We start from the raw sequence: 24,058 nt of genomic DNA, 5'->3' as shown, positions 1-24,058 counted from the left end.
AATGGTGAACAACAGTGGTCCCAGCACCAATCCCCGTGGAACACCACTTCCCACCTTCCGCCTGTCTGAGTAAATACCTTTAACTCATCCCGTCACTATAACTGGACTTGACTCTATTCCCGTGCCGAGGGGATTGCTGTACCAGACGGGAGGGGCAACATTTGGGGACTCTCGATTCTCCACCAATTCCCATTCCCCTTCTTTCTGGTGGATAATGGAGGTGCCACTGTGTGTAATGTGCAAGTCAGTAAGAGTTGTCAGCGAGGATTAATCAGCACTTTCTAATTGGAGATGATAATGGAATCTTTCAGACAATGAATTGTAGATTTTATAGCAAAGATTAATATACGATTGAAGTAAAAGTTCATAATTTTATTGTAAAATATTTCAGGAACACTCATCAGAAATTAAGGGGAAAGATCAGACAGCAGTACTTAAAGGGACACTGCAGCCCCGACAACTCAATCAGCTATATATCCAGAATATTAAAATCCAGCCCAGTTATAGGGGTTATTAACATCAGCAGAAACAAACCCCAACTGTCAGAATGAACATGGTTCAGTCCTGGATGTGATTAACAGCAGCAATAACAGCAGAATCGAACCTCTGCAGTCACTTGTGAACTTGCTGGTGCCTCAGCAGGTTGGATGACTGATTGAATCCCTTCTCACACACTGAGCAGGTGAACGGCCTCTCCCCAGTGTGAACTTGCTGGTGTGTCAGCAGGTTGGATGACTGAGTGAATCTCTTCCCACACACGGAGCAGGTGAACGGCCTCACCCCAGTGTGAGCTCGCTGGTGTGTCAGCAGGTTGGATGACTGATTGAATCCCTTCCCACACACGGAGCAGGTGAATGGCCTCTCCCCAGTGTGAATGCGCTGGAATCTCAGAAGGTCAGAGGAATTCGTGAATCCCTTCTCACACACGGGGCAGGTGAACGGCCTCTGCAGTGTGAATGTGCTGGTGTATCAGCAGGTTGGATGAATTAGTGAATCCCTTCTTACACACAGGGCAGGTGAATGGTCTCTCCCCAGTGTGAATGCACTGGTGCTCAATGAGGTGAGATGACTGCCTGAACCTCTTCCCACAGTGAGAGCAACTGAATGGTCTCTCCTCAGTGTGAAGTCGCTGGTGTGTCAGAAGGTGGGATGACTGACTAAATCCCTTCCCACACTTGGAGCAGGTGAACGGCCTCTCCCCGGTGTGACTGCATCGATGAGTTTCCAGCCAGGACGGGGAGCTAAATCCCTTCCCACAGTCCCCACATTCCCACAGTTTCTCCGTGGTGTGGGTGTCCTTGTGTCTCTCCAGGTTGGACAATCGGTGCGATGTTTTTTCAGACTGTGTAACTGGTTAAAGCTCTTTCCACAGTCAGTGCACTGGAACACTCTCACTCGAGTGTGTGTGTCTCGGTGCTTTTCCAGTCACACAAATCTTTGAAATCTTTTCCCACAGACAGAACAGGCAAACATTTCTCCTTCCACATTCAAAGGCCGATGATATTCCCTGTAAAAGCAGTTTACAAAAGACATCACTGTAAGTTCAGGATTAAAATTCGGAACAGATAACTCTAGTTTCTATGGAACATTCTCTCCTCTCTTATTACATAGAATTACACAGATTGTACAGCACAGGAACAGGCCAATCGGCCCAACTGGTCCATGTGGTGTTTATGCTCCACACGAGCCTCCTCCCATCTCTCTTCATCTCACCCTATCAGCATCTCCTTCTATTCCTTTCTCCCATGTGTTTATCCAGCTTCCCCTTAAATACATCCATGGTCTTCGCCTCACCTACTCCCTGTGGCAGCAAGTTCCACATTCTCGGCACCCTCTGGGTGAAGGAGTTTAATCTAAATAGGACTTTCCTGGGCAGCCAATCAGCACTGCTGCCTCTTTTGTGCATTTCCTGGCGAGGCGAAACAGTTGATATTTTCTGATCAAAAAGAGCTGAGCTCGGCAGCATTAGTCCTGTTTTTGCCTCCTTTGGAGACCAGGTGTACGAGCAGAGCGAGCACAGCCTTCACAGCAACCGCAATAAAATTGTTACAGTTGTGAAGGAACTTTGTGTCAGTGCACTGGACCACAAACAAAATATGTGTGTCGATTGTTGTCTATTTACCCTAATGTAAAGTGCCTTGAGATGTTTTAAAAGCTCTATATAAAGGTGTCGTCGACAGTGCCATCAAGCGGCACTTACTCAGCAATAACCTGCTAACTGATGCCCAGTTTGGGTTCTGCCAGGGCCACTCAGCTCCTGACCACATTACAGCCTTGGTCCAAACATGGACAAAAGAGCTGAACTCAGGAGGTGAGGTGAGAGTGACTGCCCTTGACATCAAGACAGCATTTGATCGAGTGTGGCATCAAGGAGCCCTAGCAAAACTGAAGTCAATGGGAATCAAGGGGAAAACTCTCCATTGGTTGGAATCATACCTAGCACAAAGGAAGTTGGCTGTGGTTGTTGGAGGTCATTCATCTCAATCACATGACATCACTGCAGGAGTTCCTCAGGGCAGTGTCCTAGGCCCAACCATCTTCAGCTGTTTCATCAATGACCTTCCCTCCATAATAAGGTCAGAAGTGGGGATGTTCGCTGATGATTGCACACTGTTCAGCACCATTCGAGACTCGTCAGATACTGACGCAGTCCGTGTCCATATGCAGCAAGACCTGGACAACATTCAGACTTGGGCTGACAAGTGGCAAGTAACATTCGCACCACACAAGTGCCAGGCAATGACCATCTCCAACAAGCGAGACTCTAACCATCTCCCCATGACATTCAATGGCATTACCATCGCTGAATCCCCCACTATCAACATCCTGGGGGTTACCATTGATCAGAAACTGAACTGGACCAGCCATATAAATACTGTGGCTACAAGAGCAGGCCAGAGGCTGGGAATTCTCCGGCGAGTGTCTCACCTCCTGACTCACAGAAATCACAGAAATCACAGAAACCCCACAGTGCAGATAGAGGCCATTTCGGCCCATCGAGCCTGCACCGACACATATCCCACCCTATCCCCGTAACCCCATGTATTTAATCCCCCTAACACTAAGGGTCAATTTATCACAGCCAAACAACCTAACCCGCACATCTTTGGACTGTGGGAGGAAACCGGAGCACCCGGAGGAAACCCACGCAAACACGGGGAGTATGTGCAAACTCCACACAGACAGTCACCCGAGGCCGGATTCGAACCCGGGTCCCTGGCGCTGTGAGGCAACAGTGCTAACCACTATGCCACCAGACTCCCCAAAGCCTTTCCACCATCTACAAGGCACAAGTCAGGAGTGTGATGGAATACTCTCCACTTGCCTGGATGAGTGCAGCTCCAACAACACTCAAGAAGCTCGACACCATTCAGGATAAAGCAGCCCGCTTGATTGGCACTCCATCCACCACCTTCAACATTCACTCCCTCCACCACCGGCACACTGTGGCTGCAGTGTGTACCATCTACAAGATGCACTGCAGCAACTCGCCAAAGCTTCTTCACAGCACCTTCCAAACCCGCGACCTCTACCACTTAGAAGGACAAGGGCAGCAGACGCATGGGAACATCACCACCTACAAGTTCCCCTCCAAGCTACACACCATCCTGACTTGGACCTGTATCGCCGTTCCTTCACTGTCGCTGGGCCAAAATCCTGGAACTCCCTTCCTAACAGCATTGTGGGTGTACCTACACCATATGGACTGCAGTGCTTCAAGAAGGCGGCTCACCACCATCTTCTCAAGGGCAATTAGGGATGGGCACTAAATGCAGGCCTAGCCAACCAGTGATGCCCACATCCCATCAATGAATTTAAAAATAAAGTTGTTGTTGGTGTATAGAGAACTCTGTTGAAATTTAGTGAAATGATCAATAACCAAGGAAGATCATTTCTTTGTTTGGTTCTGTTAGCTTTCATAGAATCATTGAAAAGTACAGCATGAAAGAGGCCATTCGGCCCATCGTGCCTGTGCTGTCTCTTAGAAAGAGCACTCGTGCTTAGTCCCACATCCCTGCTTGTTGTCCGTAACCCTGTAAGATCCTCATCCTCAAGTACCCACCCAACTCCCTTTTCAAATCATTGATGGAATCAGCTCATGACCTTTTCAGGTAGAACGTTCCAGATCCTGACAACTCTGAGTTTTATTCAATTGTTACCACAGTTGCCTTCTGTGGAGGTTTAATAATAAATGCATTTTGCTGTGAAAGCAATTAAAACATTCCTAGTATATAAATAGACAGATGCATCAAAATATTAAAATTGTGGGAGGGAGGGCAGTGCTCGCCCAGGGCCCAATAAACAATGGAATTCTTTTTTCCCAACCCAATGCTCAGAAGATAAAGTCCCAGAGCTGCCTCTGGCTCGGTTCCACCTGCCCTATTCTGACAAGCTGAGGTGTTGGTCAGTGCACTGTGATTGCCCTGTGGGCAGAAAATGGCAAATCTAGAAATATGACCGAAATAACACATTTTAACCCCAAAGCTGTAAATCCCCATCCCACACACTCTCCCTCCTCCCTGTGCTGAAATCCAAACCCATCGCACCATCTCCAACATTTATTTCCTCCACTCCCAGTTTTCACCCTCCCTTTACTCTGGTTGGGTTCAGTTCTCCACCCGCTGTGTGCAGAGAATAAAATCAATGTGACAATGATTGTCTCTCCTGTTCACTGGGACCCTGAAACCTTCAGTTCTCCACCTGCTGTGTGCAGAGTGAGAATAAAATCAATCTGACAATGATTGTCTCTCCTGGTCACTGCGACTCTGAAACCTTCAGTTCTCCACCTGCTGTGTGCAGAGTGAGAATAAAATCAGAGTCAATGATTGTCTCTCCTGGTCACTGGGACCCTGAAACCTTCAGTTCTCCACCTGCTGTGTGCAGCGTGAGAATAAAATCAATGAGTCAATGATTGTCTCTCTTGGTCACTGGGACCCTGAAGCCCCGCCCACTCTTTGTTCCTGTAGAAAGATGGCTGCGCATGCACCTTGTTGCAGCAGGAACTGGTCTGTCTTACCGCCACCAAGATGGCAGCGCCTAACCCGGGCCTATCACCAAGAAAAAGCCTCACCGCTGCCATCCGGCGGAACACATTCGGCCGCTGGATCTCATTCAGGCCTGAGACCATTTTCCAACTTTATAAACCCTGCGGTGCGGCCTACCCACAGTTTATTAATCTCCCGACCCCGCTCCCGCCGACCTGCAGCTCCGTCCGGCGACCGTGCAGAGCTTTCTCTGTAAAGTCGGTGAGGGACATATGACCCGGGCCAGCGGCCTGATTGACGGGAGCTTCCGACCAATAGGGAGCGAGTGGGGCGGGGCTGGGGGAGCGAGCCGGCGGCGGGTCCTCCAACCAATCGGGGAGCCCGAGGGGCAGGACTAGCTCCGGCTGATTGTCTGATCCGCAGGACAGCGAGTTTCTCCAGTCTCTTATTCAGGGCCAGGGGAGGCTGTGGGCCTTTATTCCCCTCATTGGACACAAGGGGGGAGAAATTCAGTTGTTAGTGCCACCGATTAGCGCCTAAAGAGGCCGAGAATTGGGGTGCTAGCCAATTTCTGGCCGGGCGCAAGGAGATTCGCGCCTCGCCCCATACTGAGCATGCATTTAGCGCCGGCGCTAAATCGTAGCGCCTGCTCATGGGCGCAGGCTGATTATGACATCATTTCAGTGTGCAACGCCTTTTTAGCGCCCCAGAGCAGAAATTGGGTGGCGCCCGCCTCCGTAGCACCTGGCACTAATAGTGACAGCTTGCTGGAACGTTCCCAAGTCCTTCTCGGCCTGGGGGGGCGTTATTTAAAGGGGACTGGTGTGGTTTAAAAGCGGCAGCCATTTCTGGAGCACAACTTCTTCGACAATTACAAAGAGTTGCTGATCTGCACACAGACAGCCTTTTGACCACTGAGCCCGCGCAGGCAGAGGAACTTCAGCCTTCTGACCATCGCCTTGCTGTTGGTGAGCTTTTACAACGGGAAAACTTCCTGAGCGCACTTATTATGGGGGCTGCATTGGAGGGGAACGTCCCGCTGCTGTATCATTTGAAAGGGCACTGAGATGCAGGGACAGGGGGGGAGGCATGGCCAGACAGAGGAGGGGCAACAGACGTCACCACACCAGACCTTACACTGGCAGGGTTTTCCGACAGCAGTTTTCCTACATGAACATGTCGGAGGAGCCGTGTGTCAGAAGGCTGCGATTTAGAAAGGAGGTGGTGACTGAGCTGTGCCACCTGTTTCGGCAGGATCTGCAGCCTCAGATAAGGTGCAGAACATCTCTGTCGGTGGCTGTGAGGATGACTGTTGCCCTGAACTTCTACGCGAGCGGCTCTTTTCACGCTGCATTTGGGGACACAGCCAAAATCTCGCAGTTTGCGGAGCATTGCTGCAGCTGTCAACTGACTGATGCCCTGTTTTAAAGGAGGGGGCAGTACATCTCCTTCACATTGACCCCGGACAAGCAGTGGGAGCGCGCAGCGGGCATTGCTGCAATGGCGGACTTCCCCATGGTGCAGGGTGCCATTGACTGCAAGAACGTGGCTTTGCGGCCGCCTGTATTCAATCCAGAAGAGGCCCGCAATCACAAGGTATTCCATTCCTTGATTGTGCAGCTAGTCTGTGACCACCGACAGCTGATCCTCGCAGTGAATGCGCAGTTCCCAGGCAGCAGCCACGACGCCTTCATCCTTCGCAGGACTTCTGGAACAGACCTTTTCCAGGCCCCGACTCACCCAGGAGGCTGGCTTCTCGGGGACAAGGGCTGATGGCCCGTGGCTGATGACCCGCCCCTTTAAGAGCTGGCCGTGCCAGTGTGTGTTGTGGGGAAGTGATTATTGATAGCACCTTCACTGTGCCCTGCCGCCACAAAATTGGGTTGCGCCGCTTGGTTAGTGCCTTAAGAGTCCTGCGTAACACTTGATTTAGCGCCGCAATCACCTTAGGGGCGCTAAAACCCAATATCGTGGTAGGTGGTGCTAAATTGCGCCTGGTGCTAAACTTTGCGCAGCGCCAGGACTAGCGCCCCAAACGGGGCTATAACCAATTTCTAGGCCAAGGCTCTTTGGCTCACAACACACTGGCTCAGATTTTTAAAAACAGGTTTACAGGAAATGAGTGGAATCGACCCACCGCAGTCACAATGTGGACACTCTGGTGTGTCAGCGGGTGGGATACACCAGGGAACCCCTTTCCACACACTGAGGTTGACTCTAATGATCGGGAGTCCCAGGGTTTCAGATACCAGACAGTCAAGCTCAGAAGAACACAAATTGTCTCTCCAGGCTTTATTAAGAGCGCTGCATAACACAGATCGGGTGATAATTCCCTCAATCTGGAGAATAGAAGTACAGTGGATTCACGCGCGATCTTCTCGAGTCTGTTCCAACTGACAACGGCTTAAGTGGCCTGTTCTTATACACAAGCTTGGTTACCGCTCAGGAAATTGGATTGTTTGGACTCGTCTGTTGACCGCCTCCTGAACTCCTGCTAATTCAGGGAATTTAGTCCATCTGTGACCAGACTATAACCACAAGCCCGTCTGGTTATCACACCTATACGGTCCGTGAGGTTATTATTAGATTCACACCCAGACATTGTGTCTTTACTTGTCTGGCACTTCATCCCATAACATGGGTACAGGGGCTCAGTAATGTTTCATTCATCAGAAAAAGACAAAGTACAACAACATACTGGTCAGCTTAACAGAACCTCACCATATTTAAGGGGCCATAAATATAATAGTCACTAATAAATCCAGTAATGAATTCAGGAGACTTAAGCCGTTGTCAGTTGGAACATACTTGATCATTAGAGTCAACCTAAGTGTGTGGAAAGGGATTCCCTGGTGTATCACACCCGCTGACACACCAGAGTGTCCACATTGTGTCTCAATTTCTCTGGTCCCCTCACTCACTCCAACCTACCTCCCTCTGAGCTTGCAGTATCCCGTTCGCTCTGATCCAACCCTAACATTATCATTAAACCTGCTGACAAGGGTGGTGCTGTTGTTGTTTGGTGAACCAACCTCTACTGTGCGGAGGCTGATCACCAACTCTCTGACACCTCCTCCTACCTCCCCCTCGACCATGACCCCACTACCACATCAAGTCATTGTTTCCAGGACTGTCACTGACCTCGTCTCCTCTGGAGATCCTCCCTCCATGGCTGTCAACCTCATAGACCCCCAACCCCGCACAGCCCGCTTCTACCTCCTTCCCAAGATCCACAAACAGGGCTGCCCTAGTAGACCCATCGATTCAGCCTGTTTTTCCCCACGGAACTTATCTTTTCCTATCTCAACTCTATTTTTTCTCCCCTTGTCCAGTCTCTTCCTACCTACATTCATGGGAACTAGATGTAATATCTCCAAGTTTGCAGATGACACAAAGCTGGGTGGGCGAGTGTGCTGTGAGGGGGATGCTGAGAAACTCCAGTAAGGTCCCGCATAAGAGATTAGCGTGCAAAATTAAGGCACATGGGATTGGGGGCAAGGTATTGACTTGGATAGAGAACTGGTTGGCGGATAGAAAGCAAAGAGTTGGAATAAACGGGTCCTTTTCTGAGTGGCAGGCAGTGACTAGTGGGGTACGGCAAGGATCGGTCCAAGGACCCCAGCTGTTCACAATATATATTAATGATCTGTACGAGGGAATTGGATGTAATATCTACAAATTTGCAGACGACACAAAGCTGGGTGGGAGGGTATGCTGTGAGGAGGATGTCATGAAACTCCAGTATGATTTGGACAGGTTGGGTGATAGTGCATTTGCCATGTTTCTGCCCAATGATGTGGATAAATGTGAGGTTATCCACTTTGGTGGCAAAAACAGGAAGGCAGACTATTATTTCAAAGGCAATAGATTGGGAGAAGGGGAAGTGCAAAGAGACCTGGGTGTCCTTGTGCACCAGTCGCTGAAGGTAAGCATGCAGGTGCAGCAGGCGGTTAAGAAGGCAAATGGTATGTTGGCCTTCGTAGCGAGAAGGTTCGAGTACAGGAACAAGGATGTCTTGCTGCAGTTGTACAGGGCCTTGGTGAGACCGCACCTTGAGTATTGTGTGCAGTTTTGGTCACCTTATCTGAGGAAGGACGTTCTTGCCATGCAGGGAGTGCAGCGAAGATTCACCAGGCTGATACCTGGGATGGCAGGAATGACTTATGAGGAGAGATTGTGTCGATTGGGCTTATACACACTGGAGTTTAGAAGATTGAGAGGGGATCTCATCGAAAGCTATAAAATTCTGTCAGGCCTGCACAGACTAGATGCAGGAAGGATGTTTCCGATGGCCGGGGAGTCCAGAACCAGGGGTCATAGTCTAAGGAGAAGGGGTAAGCCATTTAGGACTGAAATGAGGAGGAATTTCTTCACCCAGAGAGTGGTGAACCTGTGGAATTCTCTGCCACAGAGGGCGGTGGAGGACACTTCATTAAATATATTCAAGAAGGAGTTGGATATATTTCTTAAGGCTAAAGGGATCAAGGGGTATGGGGAGAAGGCAGGGACAGGGTACTGAATTTGGATGATCAGTCATGATCTCACTGAATGGCGGAGCAGGCTCGAGGGGCCGAATGGCCTGCTCCTGCTCCTATCTTCTATTTTTCTATGTTTCTATGATTTGGACAGGTTGGGTGATTGGGCAGAAGCATGGCAGATGCAGTATAATGTGGATAAATGTGAGGTTATCCACTTAGGTGGCAAAAACAGGAAGGCAGATTATTATCTGAACGGCAATAGATTGGGAGAAGGGGAAGTGCAACAATCCAAATTCAGTACCCTGTCCCTGCCTTCTCCCCATATCCGTTGATCCCTTTAGCCTCAAGAAATATATCTAACTCCTTCTTGAATATATTTAATGAATTGGCCTCCACTGCCTTCTGTGGTAGAGAATTCCACAGGTTCACCACGCTCTGGGTGAAGAAATTCCTCCTCATCTCTGCCCTAAATAGCTTACCCCTTATCCTTAGACTGTGATCCCTGGTTCTGGACTCCCCTGACATTGGGAACATCCTCCTTGCATCTAGTCTGTCTAGTCCTGTTAGAATTTTATAAGTTTCAATGAGATCCCCTCTCATTCTTCTAAACTCCAGCGAGTATAAGCCCAGTTGACCCAATCTCTCCTCATACGTCATTCCTGCCATCCCAGGTATCAGTCTGGTGAATCTTCGCTGCACTCCCTCCATGGCAAGAACATCCTTCCTCAGATAAGGTGACCAAAACTGCACACAATACTCAAGGTGTGGTCTCACCAAGGCCATGTACAACTGCAGCAAGACATCCTTGTTCTAGAACCCTCTCGCTATGAAGGCCAACGTACCATTTGCCTTCTAAACTGCCTGCTGCACCTGCATGCTTACCTTCAGCAATTGGTGCACAAGGGCACCCAGGTCTCGTTGCACTTCCCCATCTCCCAATGTATTGCCATTCAGATAATAATCTGCCTTCCTGTTTTTGCCACCAAAGTGGACAACCTCACATTTATGCACATTATACTGCATTTGCCATGCATCTGCCCAATCACCCAACCTGTCCACATCGTACTGGAATTTCTCGGCATCGTCCTCACAGCACACATGCCCACACAGCTTTGTGTCATCTGCAAACTTGGAGATATTACATCTAGTCCCCTTGTCTAGATCATTAATATATATTGTGAATAGCTCGATTCCTGCGGTACCCCACCAGTCACTGCCTGCCACTTGGAAAAAGACCCATTTATTCCAACTCTTTGCTTCCTGTCTGCTTACCAGTTCTCTATCCAAGTCAGTACCTTGCCCCCAATCCCATGTGATTTAACGTTACACGCTAATCTCTTATGCGGAACCTTATCGAAAGCCTTCTGAAAGTCCAAATACACCACATCCACTGGTTCTCCCTTATCTATTCTACCAGTTACATCCTCAAAAAATTCCAGTTGATTAGACAAGCACGATTTACCTTTTGTAAATCCATGTTGACTTTGTCCGAACCTGTCACTGTTTTCCAAGTGCTCTGCTATTACATCTTTTATAATGGACTCTAGCATTTTCCCCACTACTGATGTCAGGCTATAATTCCCCGTTTTCTCTCTAACACCTTTTTTGAATAGTAGGTGAAAGGTCATTGGGGATAGGCCGGGAATGTGGAGTAATCAGATCAGCCATGATCTTATTGAATGGCGGAGCAGGCTCGAGGAGTCAAGAGGCCGACTCCTGCTCCTACTTTGTATGTAACCTGTGCAGCAGCTGGGGCCTGAAAATCAGCTTCACTGCCCCTGGGCTGGGAAAGGGGGACATGAGACAACATTCTCCCTCTTACCCCTTTCTAAACTCCTTTTACAGGGTTTTAGAAGTGGAGCATTTACAGACAGGAAGCTCAGACCAAACATCACTTCAAGATCAGACATAGTTGCTCGATTCATCAGGATCTGATTCAATTGCTCCTCCAATCTGCTGATACACCAGAGAGTTCACACTGATGAGAGACCTTTTAAATGTTCTGGGTGTGGGAAGAGCTTCAAAATCTACAAGTACTTGAAGCGACACCAGTGTCTACACACTGGGGAGAGAACATTCACCGGCCCCGTGTGTGGGAAGGGATTCACTCAGTCATCCGCTCCGATGGCATACCAGCAAGATCACACTAGAGAGAGACCTTTAACCCGCTGTGTGTGTGGGATGGGATTAATTGCACCCTCCGTGCTGCTGAGACATCAGCTTTTCCACACCAATGAGAAACCATTGACCTGCTCCATGTTTTTGAAGCGATTTTCTCAATCTGCCACCCTCCTGAGACACCAGCGTGTTCACATTAAATGTTCTGACTGTGGGAAGAGTTTTAAAAGGTCCCAGGATCTGAAGAGACACCAGCTGGAGAGAGCAGGAGAGATTCTGTTCACCTGCTCAGTGTGTGGGACGGGATTCACTCGGCCCTCGAATCTGCTGGCACACCAGCGAGTTCACACTGGGGAGAGGCCGGTGAAACATTCCAACTGTGGGGAAAGCTTTAAAAGGTCCCAGGAGCTGAAGGGACACCAGCTGGAGAGAGCAGAAAAGAGGCCATTCACCTGCACTGTGTGTGGGAAGCGATTCACTCAGTCATCAAGCCTGGTGAGACACCAGCGATATCACACTGATGAGAGACCATTTAAATGTTCTGATTGTGGGAAGAGCTTTAAAAGCTCCAGGAATCTGAAGGGACACCAGCGAGTTCACACCGGGGAGAGCCCATTCACCTGCTCCGTGTGTGGGAAGGGATTCACTCGGTCATCCCACCTGCTGACACACCAGTGAGCTCACACTGATGAGAGACCATGTAAATGTTCTGACTGTGGTAAGAGCTTTAAATGGCCGAAGGACCTGAAGAGACACCAGCGAGTTCACATTGTTCTATAGCGCAGGGCCCTGTAGACAGCTGGGGTGACATGAATGTGGAATGGATGAATGTTTTATAAATTCTTGTACTGCTGTTTAATCTTTAAGACTGTTGTGCTGATGATTCCCTTCGATTGACTGTTCATGGTGTTACATAGAATGTACAGCATAGAAACAGGCCATTCGGCCCAACTGGTCCATGCCAGTGTTTATGCTCCACACCCACCCTACTTCAATTAACCCGATCAACACCTCCTCCCACTCCTTTCTCCCTCATGTGGCTTCCCCATAAATCCATCTATGCTGTTCACCTCAACTATTCCCTGTGGTAGCAAGTTCCACATTCTCGCCATTCTCTGGGTAAAACAGTTTCTCCTGAATTCCCTCCTGGATTTATCAGTGACTATTATATTTATAGCTCTTTCAAAGAGCTGACACAGGCACAATGGGCTGAATGGCCTCCTTCTGTGCTGTATGATTCTAGGAGCCACTCCTGGAGTGGAGTGGTGCCCGCAGGGAGCGCTTGGCAAGAAATTGGGAGGAGGTGGTGCACACGCAGACAGCACCCGATTTCGAGACGCTGTCCTTTTAAAATTGATCCTCTACAGGCAAGGAGGGTCCCGGTCCCTTTAATGAAAATCACATTGAAAAGGAGAGTCCCTGTCCCTTTAAGAGCCCTCTGCCCACCACTCCCACCTTTTTCTTAAAGTCTTTGAAATTAATAATAAAAGTTCATGCAGAAAAAATGTGTGTGTGTTGTCTGTATTTTAGTGAGTATCTGTGTCTGTGTGTCTCTCTGACTGTATGTGTGTGTGTGTCTGTGTAGAATAGCATCATAGAATGATACAGTACGGTATCTCCTCTTAATCTTCTCTGCTCCAAGAAGAACAACCCCAGCTTCTCCCGTCTCTCCATGTAACTCAAGTCCCTCATCCCTGGTCCCATTCTCGAATATTTCTTCTGCACCCTCTCTAAGGCCTTGACATCCTTCCTAAAGTGTGGTGCCCAGCGGAAGCCTAGCCAGTGTTTTATAAAGGCTTAGCATAACTTGCTTGCTTTTGTACTCTATTCCTCTATTAATAAAGTCAAGGATCCTGTTGCTTTTTAACAGCCTTCTCAACTTGTCCTGCCACCTTCTAAGATTTGTGTACATACCCCCCGAGGCCTCTCTGTTCCTGCACCCTCTTTAAAACTGGACCATTTAGTTTATATTGCCTCTCCTCATTCTTCCTACCAAAATGAATCACTTCACACTTCTCTACATTAAATTTAATCTGCCATGTTTCTGCCCATTTCACCAGTCTGGCTACATTCTCCTGAAGTCTGTTACTATCCTCATATAATTGCACAACTCTGTTTCTCGCTTCACGGATGCTGCCTGGCCTGCTGTGTATTTCCAGCATTTTCTGTTGTTATTTCTGTTACTATCCTCATTGTTTGCTACATTTAAGAGTTTTGTGTCCTCTGCAAACTTTGAAATTATGCCCAGTATTAAGTCCAGGTCATTAATATATATCAATAAAGCAGTGGTCCGAATCAATGTTCACGTTAAGTTGCGCGGCCACGCAGCGGTCTGGAGGTCCCGCGCAGCCGGCTCACCGCCCTACAAATGGAAAAAACGCGCATGCACGGAAATTTGAATGGGCTGTGCAGCCCGTTAAAGGGGCCACGCACCTCAAAAAAAATAAAGGGAACATTGGTCCTAATACCGATCCCTGGGGAACATCACTGTTTACCTCCCTCCAGTCTGAAAAGAAACCGTTCACCACTACTCTCTGCTTTCTGTCCCTTGGCAGAAAATTGGGAGTGAGCGAGTGCGAACAGCACCTGATTTCTCGCCAAGCACGCACGGAAGCAGGGGATATGCCCTACTTTAAATGTCAGTCTCTTATATATACATTATATAGAAAGGGAGATGCTGTCCCTTTAAAATCAGTCATCCACGGGGATGCAGTCCCTTTAATGAAAATCACATAGAAAAAGAGTGCCTGTCCCTTTAAGAGAACTCCCCACCCCATATTTCTCTTAAAGTGCTTGAAATTAATAATTACAAACGCTGGAAATTAATATTTTAAAAATTAATTCAGGGAGAAAAAGTATTTTTACTCACAAGTGTTTGCTCCAGAGGGTTTTTGTTTCTGCTTCATCAATTTAAAAACGAACTTCTTTTTTAAAAGCTTATGCAAAACAAAATTAGTTTGAGCTGTAAAATGTGAAAGGAACATTAAAAATAAACTTTCCCAGGCTCACAGATCCTGACCAGGCCCCTTTACAAAATGGCTGCGGGCCAATCCGTCCAATGAGCCGGTTCCAGGACCCGCCTCCTCCTTCACCGTGATTGGTTGGAGGACCAAAGCCCCTCAGTCGGTCCTCCAGCCTCAGCCTCCCCTCACTCATTGGTGGAGAGCTCAGTGTCAGTCAGTGCACGCTGGCAACGTCGTGACGTTGCAGGGTGGGCGGTTGGAGCAGGCGGGAAATTAAATTAAATCTCCTGTCAGCCTCCTCTGCCCCAATCAGCCGGCGCAAGTCCCACCCCTCAGGCTCCCCGATTGGTTGGAGGACCCGCCGCTGGCTCGCTCCTCCAGCCCCGCCCCGCTCGCCCCCTATTGGCCGGAAGCTCCCGTCAATCAGGCCCTGGGCCCGGGTCACGTGTCCCTGGAGCGCGCTCTGCTCGGGGCCCGGATCAGCAGACTCTCAGGTTTGGATTCCCCTTTATTCTCTACCCTCCTCTGATCTCAATCGGATCTGGGGGAAAACTCACTTTCCCTCACTGATTGCGGCTTTTCACCAACACCGACTTTACAAAGAAAGCCCCGCACCGCAGCCTGGAGCTCAGGGGCCCAGCGCGCAGGCGCGGGGGAGGATGATTGACAGGGGCACAGGGTGTGTGCTGAGCACGCGCGGTACGGGCCGGGCGCCTGTGGAGCAGGAGGGGGCGGGGCCATGGGGCGCATGCGCAGTGTCAACCACAACTGGGGCAGCACGGTGGCATAGTGGTTAGCACTGTTGCCTCACAGCATCAGGGACCCGGGTTCAAATCCGGCCTCGGGTGACTGTCTGTGTGGAGTTTGCACATTCTCCCCGTGTTTGCGTGGGTTTCCTCCGGGTGCTCCGGTTTCCTACCACAGTCCAAAGATGTGTGGGTTAGGTTGATTGGCTATGATAAATTGACCCTTAGTGTTAGGGGGATTAAATACATGGGGTTATGGGGATAGGGTGGGATATGTGTTGGTGTAGGGGTTACAGGGATCGGGTGGGATATGTGTCGGTGCAGGCTCGACGGGCCGAAATGGCCTCTATCTGCACTGTGGGGTTTCTGTGATTTCTGTGAACGCAGCACGGCAGCCAGACTGCTTTCTGGAGCGTGGGGGCTTGTGGGTATTGCAGCCACCATTACTGTTGATTCTTTCAACCAACCTGTGCAGCAACTGGGACCTGAAAATCAGCTTCTCCGTCTCCGCCACGTCTGTTCTGACGATGCCACCTTCCATACCAGTGCTTATGACATGTCTTCCTTTTTCCTCAACCGAGGGTTCCCCTCTACTGTGGTTGACTCGGCCCTTGACAGTGTCCGTTCTATTTCCCGCACTTCTGCTCTCACCCCTTCCCCTCCCTCCCAGAAACACGATAGGGTTCCCCTTGTCCTCACCTTTCACCCCACCAGCCACCACATTCAACGGATCATCCTCCGCCATTTCCGCCACCTCCAACATGATCCCGCCACCAAACACATCTTCCCCTCACCTCCCCTTTCAGCATTCCGAAGGGACCGCTCCCTCCGCGACACACTGGTCAACTCCTCAATCACCCCCAACAGCCCTTCTTCATCTGGCATCTTCCCATGCAAGTGCAGGAGATGCAACACATGCCCTTTTACCTCCTCCATTCCCACTGTCCAGTGCCCCAAACACCCCTTCCAGGTGAAACAGCGATTTACTTGTACTTCTTGCAATTTAATATACTGTATTCGCTGCTCACGGTGCGGTCTCCCCTACATTGGGGAGACCAAACGCAGATTGAGCGACCGCTTTGCGGAACACCTCCGTTTAGTCTGTAAGGGTGACCCTGAGCTTCCGGTCGCCTGTCACTTTAATTCACCGCTTCACTCCCGCTCTGATCTCTCTGTCCTCGGGCTATTACATTGTTCCAATGAAGCTCAACGTAAGCTCGAGGAACAGCCCCATATCTTTCGATTGGGCACTTTACAGCCTGCCGGACTCAACATCGAGTTTAACAATTTCAGATAATTATCCCTGCCACCATTTTTCATGCAGTATGATTTCCATTTGCAACATTTTATCTTCCCTGCCTCTTACAAAAGTACAGGATGTTCTTTCAATTCCTTCCTCCCCTTTTAACCTCCCCCCCCCGCCCCCCCTGCATCTGCTTAATATCTGTTACATCTCCAGCTTTTTCCAGTTCTGATGAAGGGTCTCAGACCTGAAACGTTAACTCTGTTTCTCTCTCCACGGATGCTGCCTGGCCTGCTGAGTATTTCCAGCATTTTCTGTTGCCCTCCTGTTCCGTTCTGGGCCCCGCCCCTCAGGAAGGATATACTGGCCGTGGAGGGACGCAGCACAGATTCACCAGAATGATACCGGAGCTGAAAGGGTTAAGTTATGAGGCCAGGTTGCACAGACTGGGCTGGTATTCCCTCGAGTATAGGAGATTAAGGGGTGATCTAAGGAGGTGTTTAAGATGACTAAAGGAGTTGATAGGGTAGAGAGAGAGAAACTATTTCCTCTGGTGGAGCTGTGGGGGGTCCAGAACAAGGGGGCACAACCTTAAAATTAGAGCTAAGCCCTTCAGGGGTGATGTCAAGAAGCACTTCTTCACACACAGGGTAGTGGAAATCTGGATCACACTCCCACAAAAAGCTGTTGAGGCTGGGGGTCAACTGAAAATATCAAAATGGAGAATGATAGAATTTGTTGGGTATGGGTGGTGAGGATTACAGAACCAAGGCGGGTAGATGGAGTGAGATACGGATTAGCCATGATCTGATTGAATGGCGGAATAGGCTCAAGGGGCTGAATGGCCTTGTCCTGTTCCGAGGTTCCTTCCCCACCCTGTGCAGATTGTGAATCTCCATCACCTGTTGTAGAGGTGAGTAAAGGGGATTTAGTCCCATCTGTGACCAGACCATAACCACAAGCCCGTCTGGGTATCACACCTATACGGTCCGTGAGGTTATTATTAGATTCACACCCAGACATTGTGCCTTTACTTGTCGACCTATTCTATGTGATAACATGAACAGTCCACTGGCGCGCTCGAGGCCTTCCACAACCGGTGGGTACCGGAGGGACTGGCGTGCATCACCACCAAAAATAGAATTTTAATTTCGTTTGTTAAGTTCCCTTTAAACTTTTTTTTGTTATGTTACAGGTTTTATTGGTTGTGCCCCTTTAAAAAGGGGGCACATGGTTGACTTTTAATAGGCAATTGCCTGTGATAAGGGAAAAAATAACATGAACAGTCAAATCAAGGGAATCATCAGCACAACAGTTTGAAAGATTAAACAATAGTACAGAAATTTATAAAACATTCATCCATTCCATGTTCATGTCACCCAGCTGTCTGCAGGGCCCTGCGCTACAGAACAGTGTGAACTTGCTGGTGTCTCAGCAGATCCCCAGAGCTTTTAAAGCTCTTGCCACAGTCAGAACATGTAAACGCTCTCTCATCAGTGTGAACTCGCTGGTGTTGCTTCAGATGCCCAGAGCATTTAAAGCTCTTCCCACAGTCAGAACATTGAAATGCTCTCTCATCAGTGTGAACAAGCTGGTGTCTCAGCAGTTTGGATGGATCAGTGAATCCGTTTCCACACACGGAGCAGGTGAACGGTCTCTTCCCAGTGTGAACTCGCTGGTGTGTGGTCAGAACCCCAGGGCTTTTAAAGCTCTTCCCACAGTCAGAACATTTAAAGGGTCTCTCATCAGTGTGAACTCGCTGGTGTCTGGTCAGAGACCCGGAGCATTTAAAACTCTTCCCACAGTTGGAACATTTAAACGCTCTCTCATCAGTGTGAACTCGTTGGTGTCTGGTCAGATTCCCTGAGCTTTTAAAGCTCTCCCCACAGTCGGAACATTTAAACGGCCTCTCATCAGTGTGAGCAAGCTGGTGTTGCTTCAGGTCCCCGGGGTATTTAAAGCTCTTCCCACAGTCAGAACATTTAAATGGCCTCGCCCCAGTGTGAACTCGCTGCTGTGTCTGCAGGATGGATGACTGAGTGAAATGTTTCCCACACTCACAGCAGGAGAAAGGCCTCTCTCCAGTGTGAACTTGCTCACATTGCAGCAGGTTGGATGACACAGTGAAACCCTTCCCACACACAGAGCAGATGAACAGTCTCTCTCCAGTGTGGGACCGCTGGTGTGTCATCAGATTCATGGAGCTTTTAAACCTCTTCCCACAGTCAGAACATTGAAACAGTCTCTCATCAGTGTGGACAAGCTGGTGTCTCAGCAGGTGGGATGTGCGAGTGTATTCCTTCCCAAACACGGAGCAGGTGAACGGACTGTCCCCAGGGTGACTGTGCGGATGAACTTCTGACGTAGACGGGGAACTGAATCCATTCCCACCATCCCCACCTTTACCCGGTTTCTCCCCGGTGTGACGGTGCACGTGTCTCGCCAGGTCAGGCGATTGGCTGAATCAGAGTCTACACACGGAACATGTGTGTGGTTTGTCTGCACTGCGATCGCTGCTCTCGCCTCCCATGTGCAATGGCCGATGATATTCAGGTCCTGATGAATCGAGCGACTCTGTCAGACCCTGACGTGATGTTTGGTCTGAGCTTCCTGTCTGTAAATGCTCCACTTCTAAAACCCTGCAAAAGGAGTGTAGAAAGGGGTAAGAGGGAGAATGTTGCCTCATGTCCCCCTTTTCCAGCCCAGGGGCAGTGAAGCTGATTTTCAGGCCCCAGCTGCTGCACAAGTTGGTTAGCCTACCATCAGTAGTAGGGAAAATGCTAAAGAGTATTATAAAGAATGTGATAACAGGACACTTAGAAAATATCAACGGGATCAGACAAAGTCAGCACGGATTTATGAAAGGGAAATCGTGTTTGACAAACCTACTGGAGCCTTTTGAGGATGTAACTGGTAGACTAGATAATGGAGAACCGGTGGATGTGGTGTATTTGGATTTTCAAAAGGCCTTTGATAAAGTCCCACGTAAAAAGAGGTTAGTGTGCAAAATTAAGGCAATGAGATTGCGGGTACTATACTGGCATGGATTGAAAATTGGTTGACAGACAGGAAACAGAGAGTAGGAATAAATGGGTCTTTTTCGGGGTGGCAGGCGGTGACTAGTGGGGTACTGCAGGGATCAGTGCTTGGGCCCCAGCTATTCACAATATATATCAATGATTTGGATGAGGGAACCAAATGTAATATTTCCAAGTTCGCTGATGACACGAAACTAGGTGGGTTTGTGAGTTGTGAGGAGGATGCAAAGAGGCTTCCAGGCGATTTAGACAAGTTGAGTGGGCAAATACATAGCAGATGCAGTAGAACGTGGATAAATGTGAAGTTATCCACTTCAGTTGGAAAAACAGAAAGGCAGAGTATTATTTAAATGGTGATAGATTGGGAATAGTTGATGTACAAAGGGACCTGGGTGTCCTTGTACACCAGTCACTGAAAGCAAACATGCAGGTACAGCAAGCAGTTAGGAAGGCAAATGGTATGTTGGCCTTCATTGCAAGAGGATTTGAGTACAGGAGCAAGGATGTCTTACTACAGTTATACAGGGCCTTGGTGAGACCACACCTGGAGTACTGTGTGCAGTTTTGGTCTCCTGACCTAAGAAAGGATATACTTGCCATAGAGGGAGTTCAGCGAAGGTTCACCAGACTGATTCCTGGGATGGCAGGACTGTCGTATGAGGAGAGATTGGACCGACTAGGCTTGTATTCACTAGTTTAGAAGAATGAGAGGGGATCTCATTGAAACGTATAAAATTCTGACAGGGCTAGACAGACTGGATGCAGGGAGAATGTTTCCCCTGGCTGGGGATTCTAGAACGAGGGGTCACAGTCTCAGGATACGGGGTAGGACATTTAGGACTGAGATGAGGAGAAATTTCTTCACTCGGAGGGTGGTGAACCTGTGGAATTCTCTACCACAGAAGGCTGTGGAGGCCAAGTCACTGAATATATTTAAGAAGGAGATAGATAGATTTCTAGACACAAAAGGCATCAAGGGGTATGGGGAGAGAGTGGGAATATGGTATTGAGACAGAGGAACAGCCATGATCATATTGAATGGCAGACTCCTGCTCCTATTTTTCTATGTTTCTCTGCACTGCATCCAATGCAAGTATATCCTTCCTTAAATAAGGAGACCAAAACTGTACACAGTACTCAAGGTGTGGTCTCACCAGCACCCTGTAAAGTTGCATCAAACCTTCCCTACTTTTATACTCCATACCCCTTACAATAAAGGCAATTCCATTTGCCTTTCTAATTACTTGCTGTACCTGCATGCTAACTTTCAGAAGTTAGCATGCAGAAGCAACAATAAGGAGGCACATTCATAGGACAGAAACATAGAAGATAGGAGCAGGAGTAGGCCATTCAGCCCCTCGAGCCTGCTCCGCCATTCAATGAGACCATGGCTGATCATCCAAATTCAGTACCCTGTCACTGCTTTCTCCCCATACCCCTTGATCCCTTTAGCCTTAAGAAATATATCTAACTCCTTCTTGAATATATTTAATGAATTGGCCTCCACTGCCTTCTGTGGTAGAGAATTCCACAGGCTCACCACTCACTGGGTGAAGAAATTCCTCCTCATCTGTGTCCTAAATGGCTTACCCCTTATCCTTAGACTGTGACCCCTGGTTCTGGACTCCCCAACCATCGGGAACATCCTTCCTGCATCTAGTCTGTCTAGACCTGTTAGAATTTTATAAGTTTCAATGAGATCCCCTCTCATTCTTCTGAACTCCAGCGAGTATAAGCCCAATCGACCCAATCTCTCCTCATACGTCATTCCTGCCATAAGAACATAAGAAGTAGGAGCAGGAGTAGGCCATACGGCCCCTCGGGCCTGCTCCACCATTCAATAGGATCATGGCTGATCCGAACCTAGACTCACGTCCACTTCCCTGCCCGCTCCCCGTAACCCTAATTCCCTTATCTGCTAGGAAACTGTCTATCTCCGTTTTAAATTTATTTAATGTCGCAGCTTCCACAGCTCTCTGAGGTAGCAAATTCCATAGATTTACTACCCTCTGAGTGAAGAAGTTTCTCCTCATCTCAGTTTTGAAAGGGCAGCCCCTTATTCTAAGATTATGCCCCCTAGTTCTAGTCTCACCCATCAGTGGAAACATCCTCACCGCATCCACCCGATCAAGCCCCCTCACAATCTTATATGTTTCGATAAGATCGCCTCTCATTCTTCTGAATTCCAATGAGTAGAGGCCCAACCCACTCAACCTTTCCTCATAAGTCAACCCCTCATCTCCGGAATCAACCGAGTGAACCTTCTCTGAACTGCCTTGAGAGCAAGTATATCTTTTCTTAAATATGGAAACCAAAACTGCACGCAGTATTCCAGGTGTGGCCTCACCAGTACCCTGTATAACTGAAGCAAGACTTCCCTGCTTTTATACTCCAGCCCCCTTGCAATAAAAGCCAAGATTCCATTGGCCTTCCTGATCACCTGCTGCACCTGCATACTAACCTTCTGTGTTTCATGCACCAGGACCCCCAGATCCCTTTGTACTGTAGCACTTTGCAGTTTCTCTCCATTTAGATAATAACTTGCTCTTTAATTTTTTCTGCCAAAGTGCATAACCTCACACTTTCCAACATTATATTCCATCTGCCAAATTTCTGCCCACTCACTTAGCCTGTCTATGTCCTTTTGCAGGTTTTTTATGTCCTCCTCACTCACTGCTTTCCCTCCCATCTTTGTGTTGTCTGCAAACTTGGATATGTTGCACTCGGTCCCTTCCTCCAAATCGTTAATATTCGCATTTCTCCAGCCCCCTTTCACCACCTCAGGACGTCCCAAAGTGCCCCACAGCCAATGAAGTAGTCTCTTTGAAGTGTAGTCACCGCTGCAATGCAGGAAACGTGGCAGACAATCCGCACACAGCAAGCTACCACAGACAACAATGCGACAATGACCAGACCATCCGCCTCCTAGTGATGTTGGTTGAGGGACAAACATTTACCCAGGTATCAGTCTGGTGAATCTTCGCTGCACTCCCTCCAAGGCAAGAACATCCTTCCTCAGATAAGATGAACAAAACTGCACACAATACTCAAGGTGCGGTCTCACCAAGGCCCTGTACAACTGCAGCAAGACATCCTTGTTCCTGTACTCGAGCCCTCTCGCTACGAAGGCAAACATAACATTTGCCTTCTTAACCGCCTTCTGCACCTGCATGCTTACCTTCAGCGACTGGTGCACAAGGACACCCAGATCGCATTGCACTTCCCCTTCTCCCAATCTATTGCTGTTCAGATAATAATCTGCCTTGCTGTTTTTGCCACCAAAGTGGATAACCTCGCATTTATCCACATTATATTGCATCTGCCATGCTTCTGCCCAATCACCCAACCTGTCCAAATCATACTGGAGTTTCTCTGCATCCTCCTCAGAGCACAAACACCCACCCAGCTTTGTGTCATCTGCAAACTTGGAGATATTACATCTAGTTCCCTCGTCTAGATCATTTATATATATTGTGAATAGCTGGGGTCCCAGGACCGATCCCTGCGGTACCCCACTAGTCACTGCCTGCCACTCGGAAAAAGACCCGTTTATTCCAACTCTTTGCTTCCTGTCTGCCAACCAGTTCTCTATCCAAGTCAGTACCCTGCCCCCAATCCCATGTGCTTTAACTTTGCACGCTAATCTCTTATGCGGGACCTTATCGAAAGCCTTTTGAAAGTCCACTGGTTCTCCCTTATCTATTCTACCAGTTAGTCAGGGTAGACAGTCAGGCTGACAGGGGATGAAATCTGGGTGGAGAACTGTTCGTACAATCGATTTCAAAATTCTCATCCTGGCGCAGATCGCTCCGTGGCCTCACCCCCCTCCCCATCTCTGCAATCTCCTCCAGCCACCACCCCCCAAAAGAGATATCTGCGCTCCTCCAATTCTGGCCTCTTGAGCATCCCTGATTTTTAATCGCTCCACCATTGGCGGCCGTGCCTTCAGCTGCCTGGGCCCTAAGCTCTGGAATTCCCTCCCTAAACCTCTCCGCCTCTCTTTCCTCCTTTAAGATGCTCCTTAAAACCCACCTCTGTGACCAAGCTTTTGGCCATCTCCCCTAATGTCTCCTTATGTGGCTCGGTGTCAAATTTTTTGTCTTCTAATACTCCTGTGAAGCACTTTGTGATGTTTTACTATTTTAAAGGCGCTATATAAATACTTCTTGTTGTTGGTGTAGATTTCTGTACTGTGAACCTGTCCACTTTGAGAGACTTCAGGCTTTCTTGAACAGTCTCTCTGTTTTCTGAAGATGAAGTTTAATTCCATTTTTCCCCCCCCAGTTTCCACATGTACGCTGACGACACCCAGCTCTACATCACTACCACTTCTCTCAACCCCTCCACTGTCTCTAAATGGTCAGACTGCTTGTCCGACATCCAGTTCTGGATTAGCAGAAATGTTCTCCAATTAAATATCAAGAAGACCGAAGCCATTGAGGTATGATATGATATGATTGGGATTACGGAAACATGGCTCCAGGGTG

General features: G+C 48.6%; 1 protein-coding gene and 1 pseudogene across 1 annotated transcript; both read right to left on the bottom strand.

The window, feature by feature from the left end:
- Positions 1–363: 363 nt before the first annotated feature.
- Positions 364–5,080, bottom strand: LOC147091933 (uncharacterized; annotated as a pseudogene).
- A 12,571-nt stretch (positions 5,081–17,651) lies between these two features.
- LOC147091932 (uncharacterized) lies at positions 17,652–23,841 on the bottom strand. Its single transcript, XM_085976643.1, has 2 exons — positions 23,735–23,841; positions 17,652–18,992 (listed from the first exon to the last, which is right to left on the bottom strand). The coding sequence occupies exons 1-2, from the start codon at positions 23,839–23,841 to the stop codon at positions 17,936–17,938; spliced, it is 1,164 nt and encodes a 387-aa protein (XP_085832769.1). The 3' UTR covers positions 17,652–17,935.
- Between the last annotated feature and the right edge of the window lie 217 nt (positions 23,842–24,058).

The sequence above is a fragment of the Somniosus microcephalus genome, unplaced genomic scaffold, assembly GCF_052327205.1.
Source record: "Somniosus microcephalus isolate GS21.2 unplaced genomic scaffold, FLI_Smic_1.0 unresolved_chr3, whole genome shotgun sequence".
Classification (NCBI taxonomy): Eukaryota; Metazoa; Chordata; class Chondrichthyes; order Squaliformes; family Somniosidae; genus Somniosus; species Somniosus microcephalus.
This window is presented reverse-complemented; position numbering and strand designations above follow the sequence as displayed.

Excerpts from the sequence above, each read along its gene's own strand:
- LOC147091932 (XM_085976643.1), bottom strand. The coding sequence starts at position 23,841 with ATGGAATTAAACTTCATCTTCAGAAAACAGAGAGACTGTTCAAGAAAG. Across the intron at positions 18,993-23,734 it reads ATCTACACCAACAACAAGAA|CCAATCGCCTGACCTGGCGA; the intron begins GTATTTATATAG and ends ACTCTGATTCAG.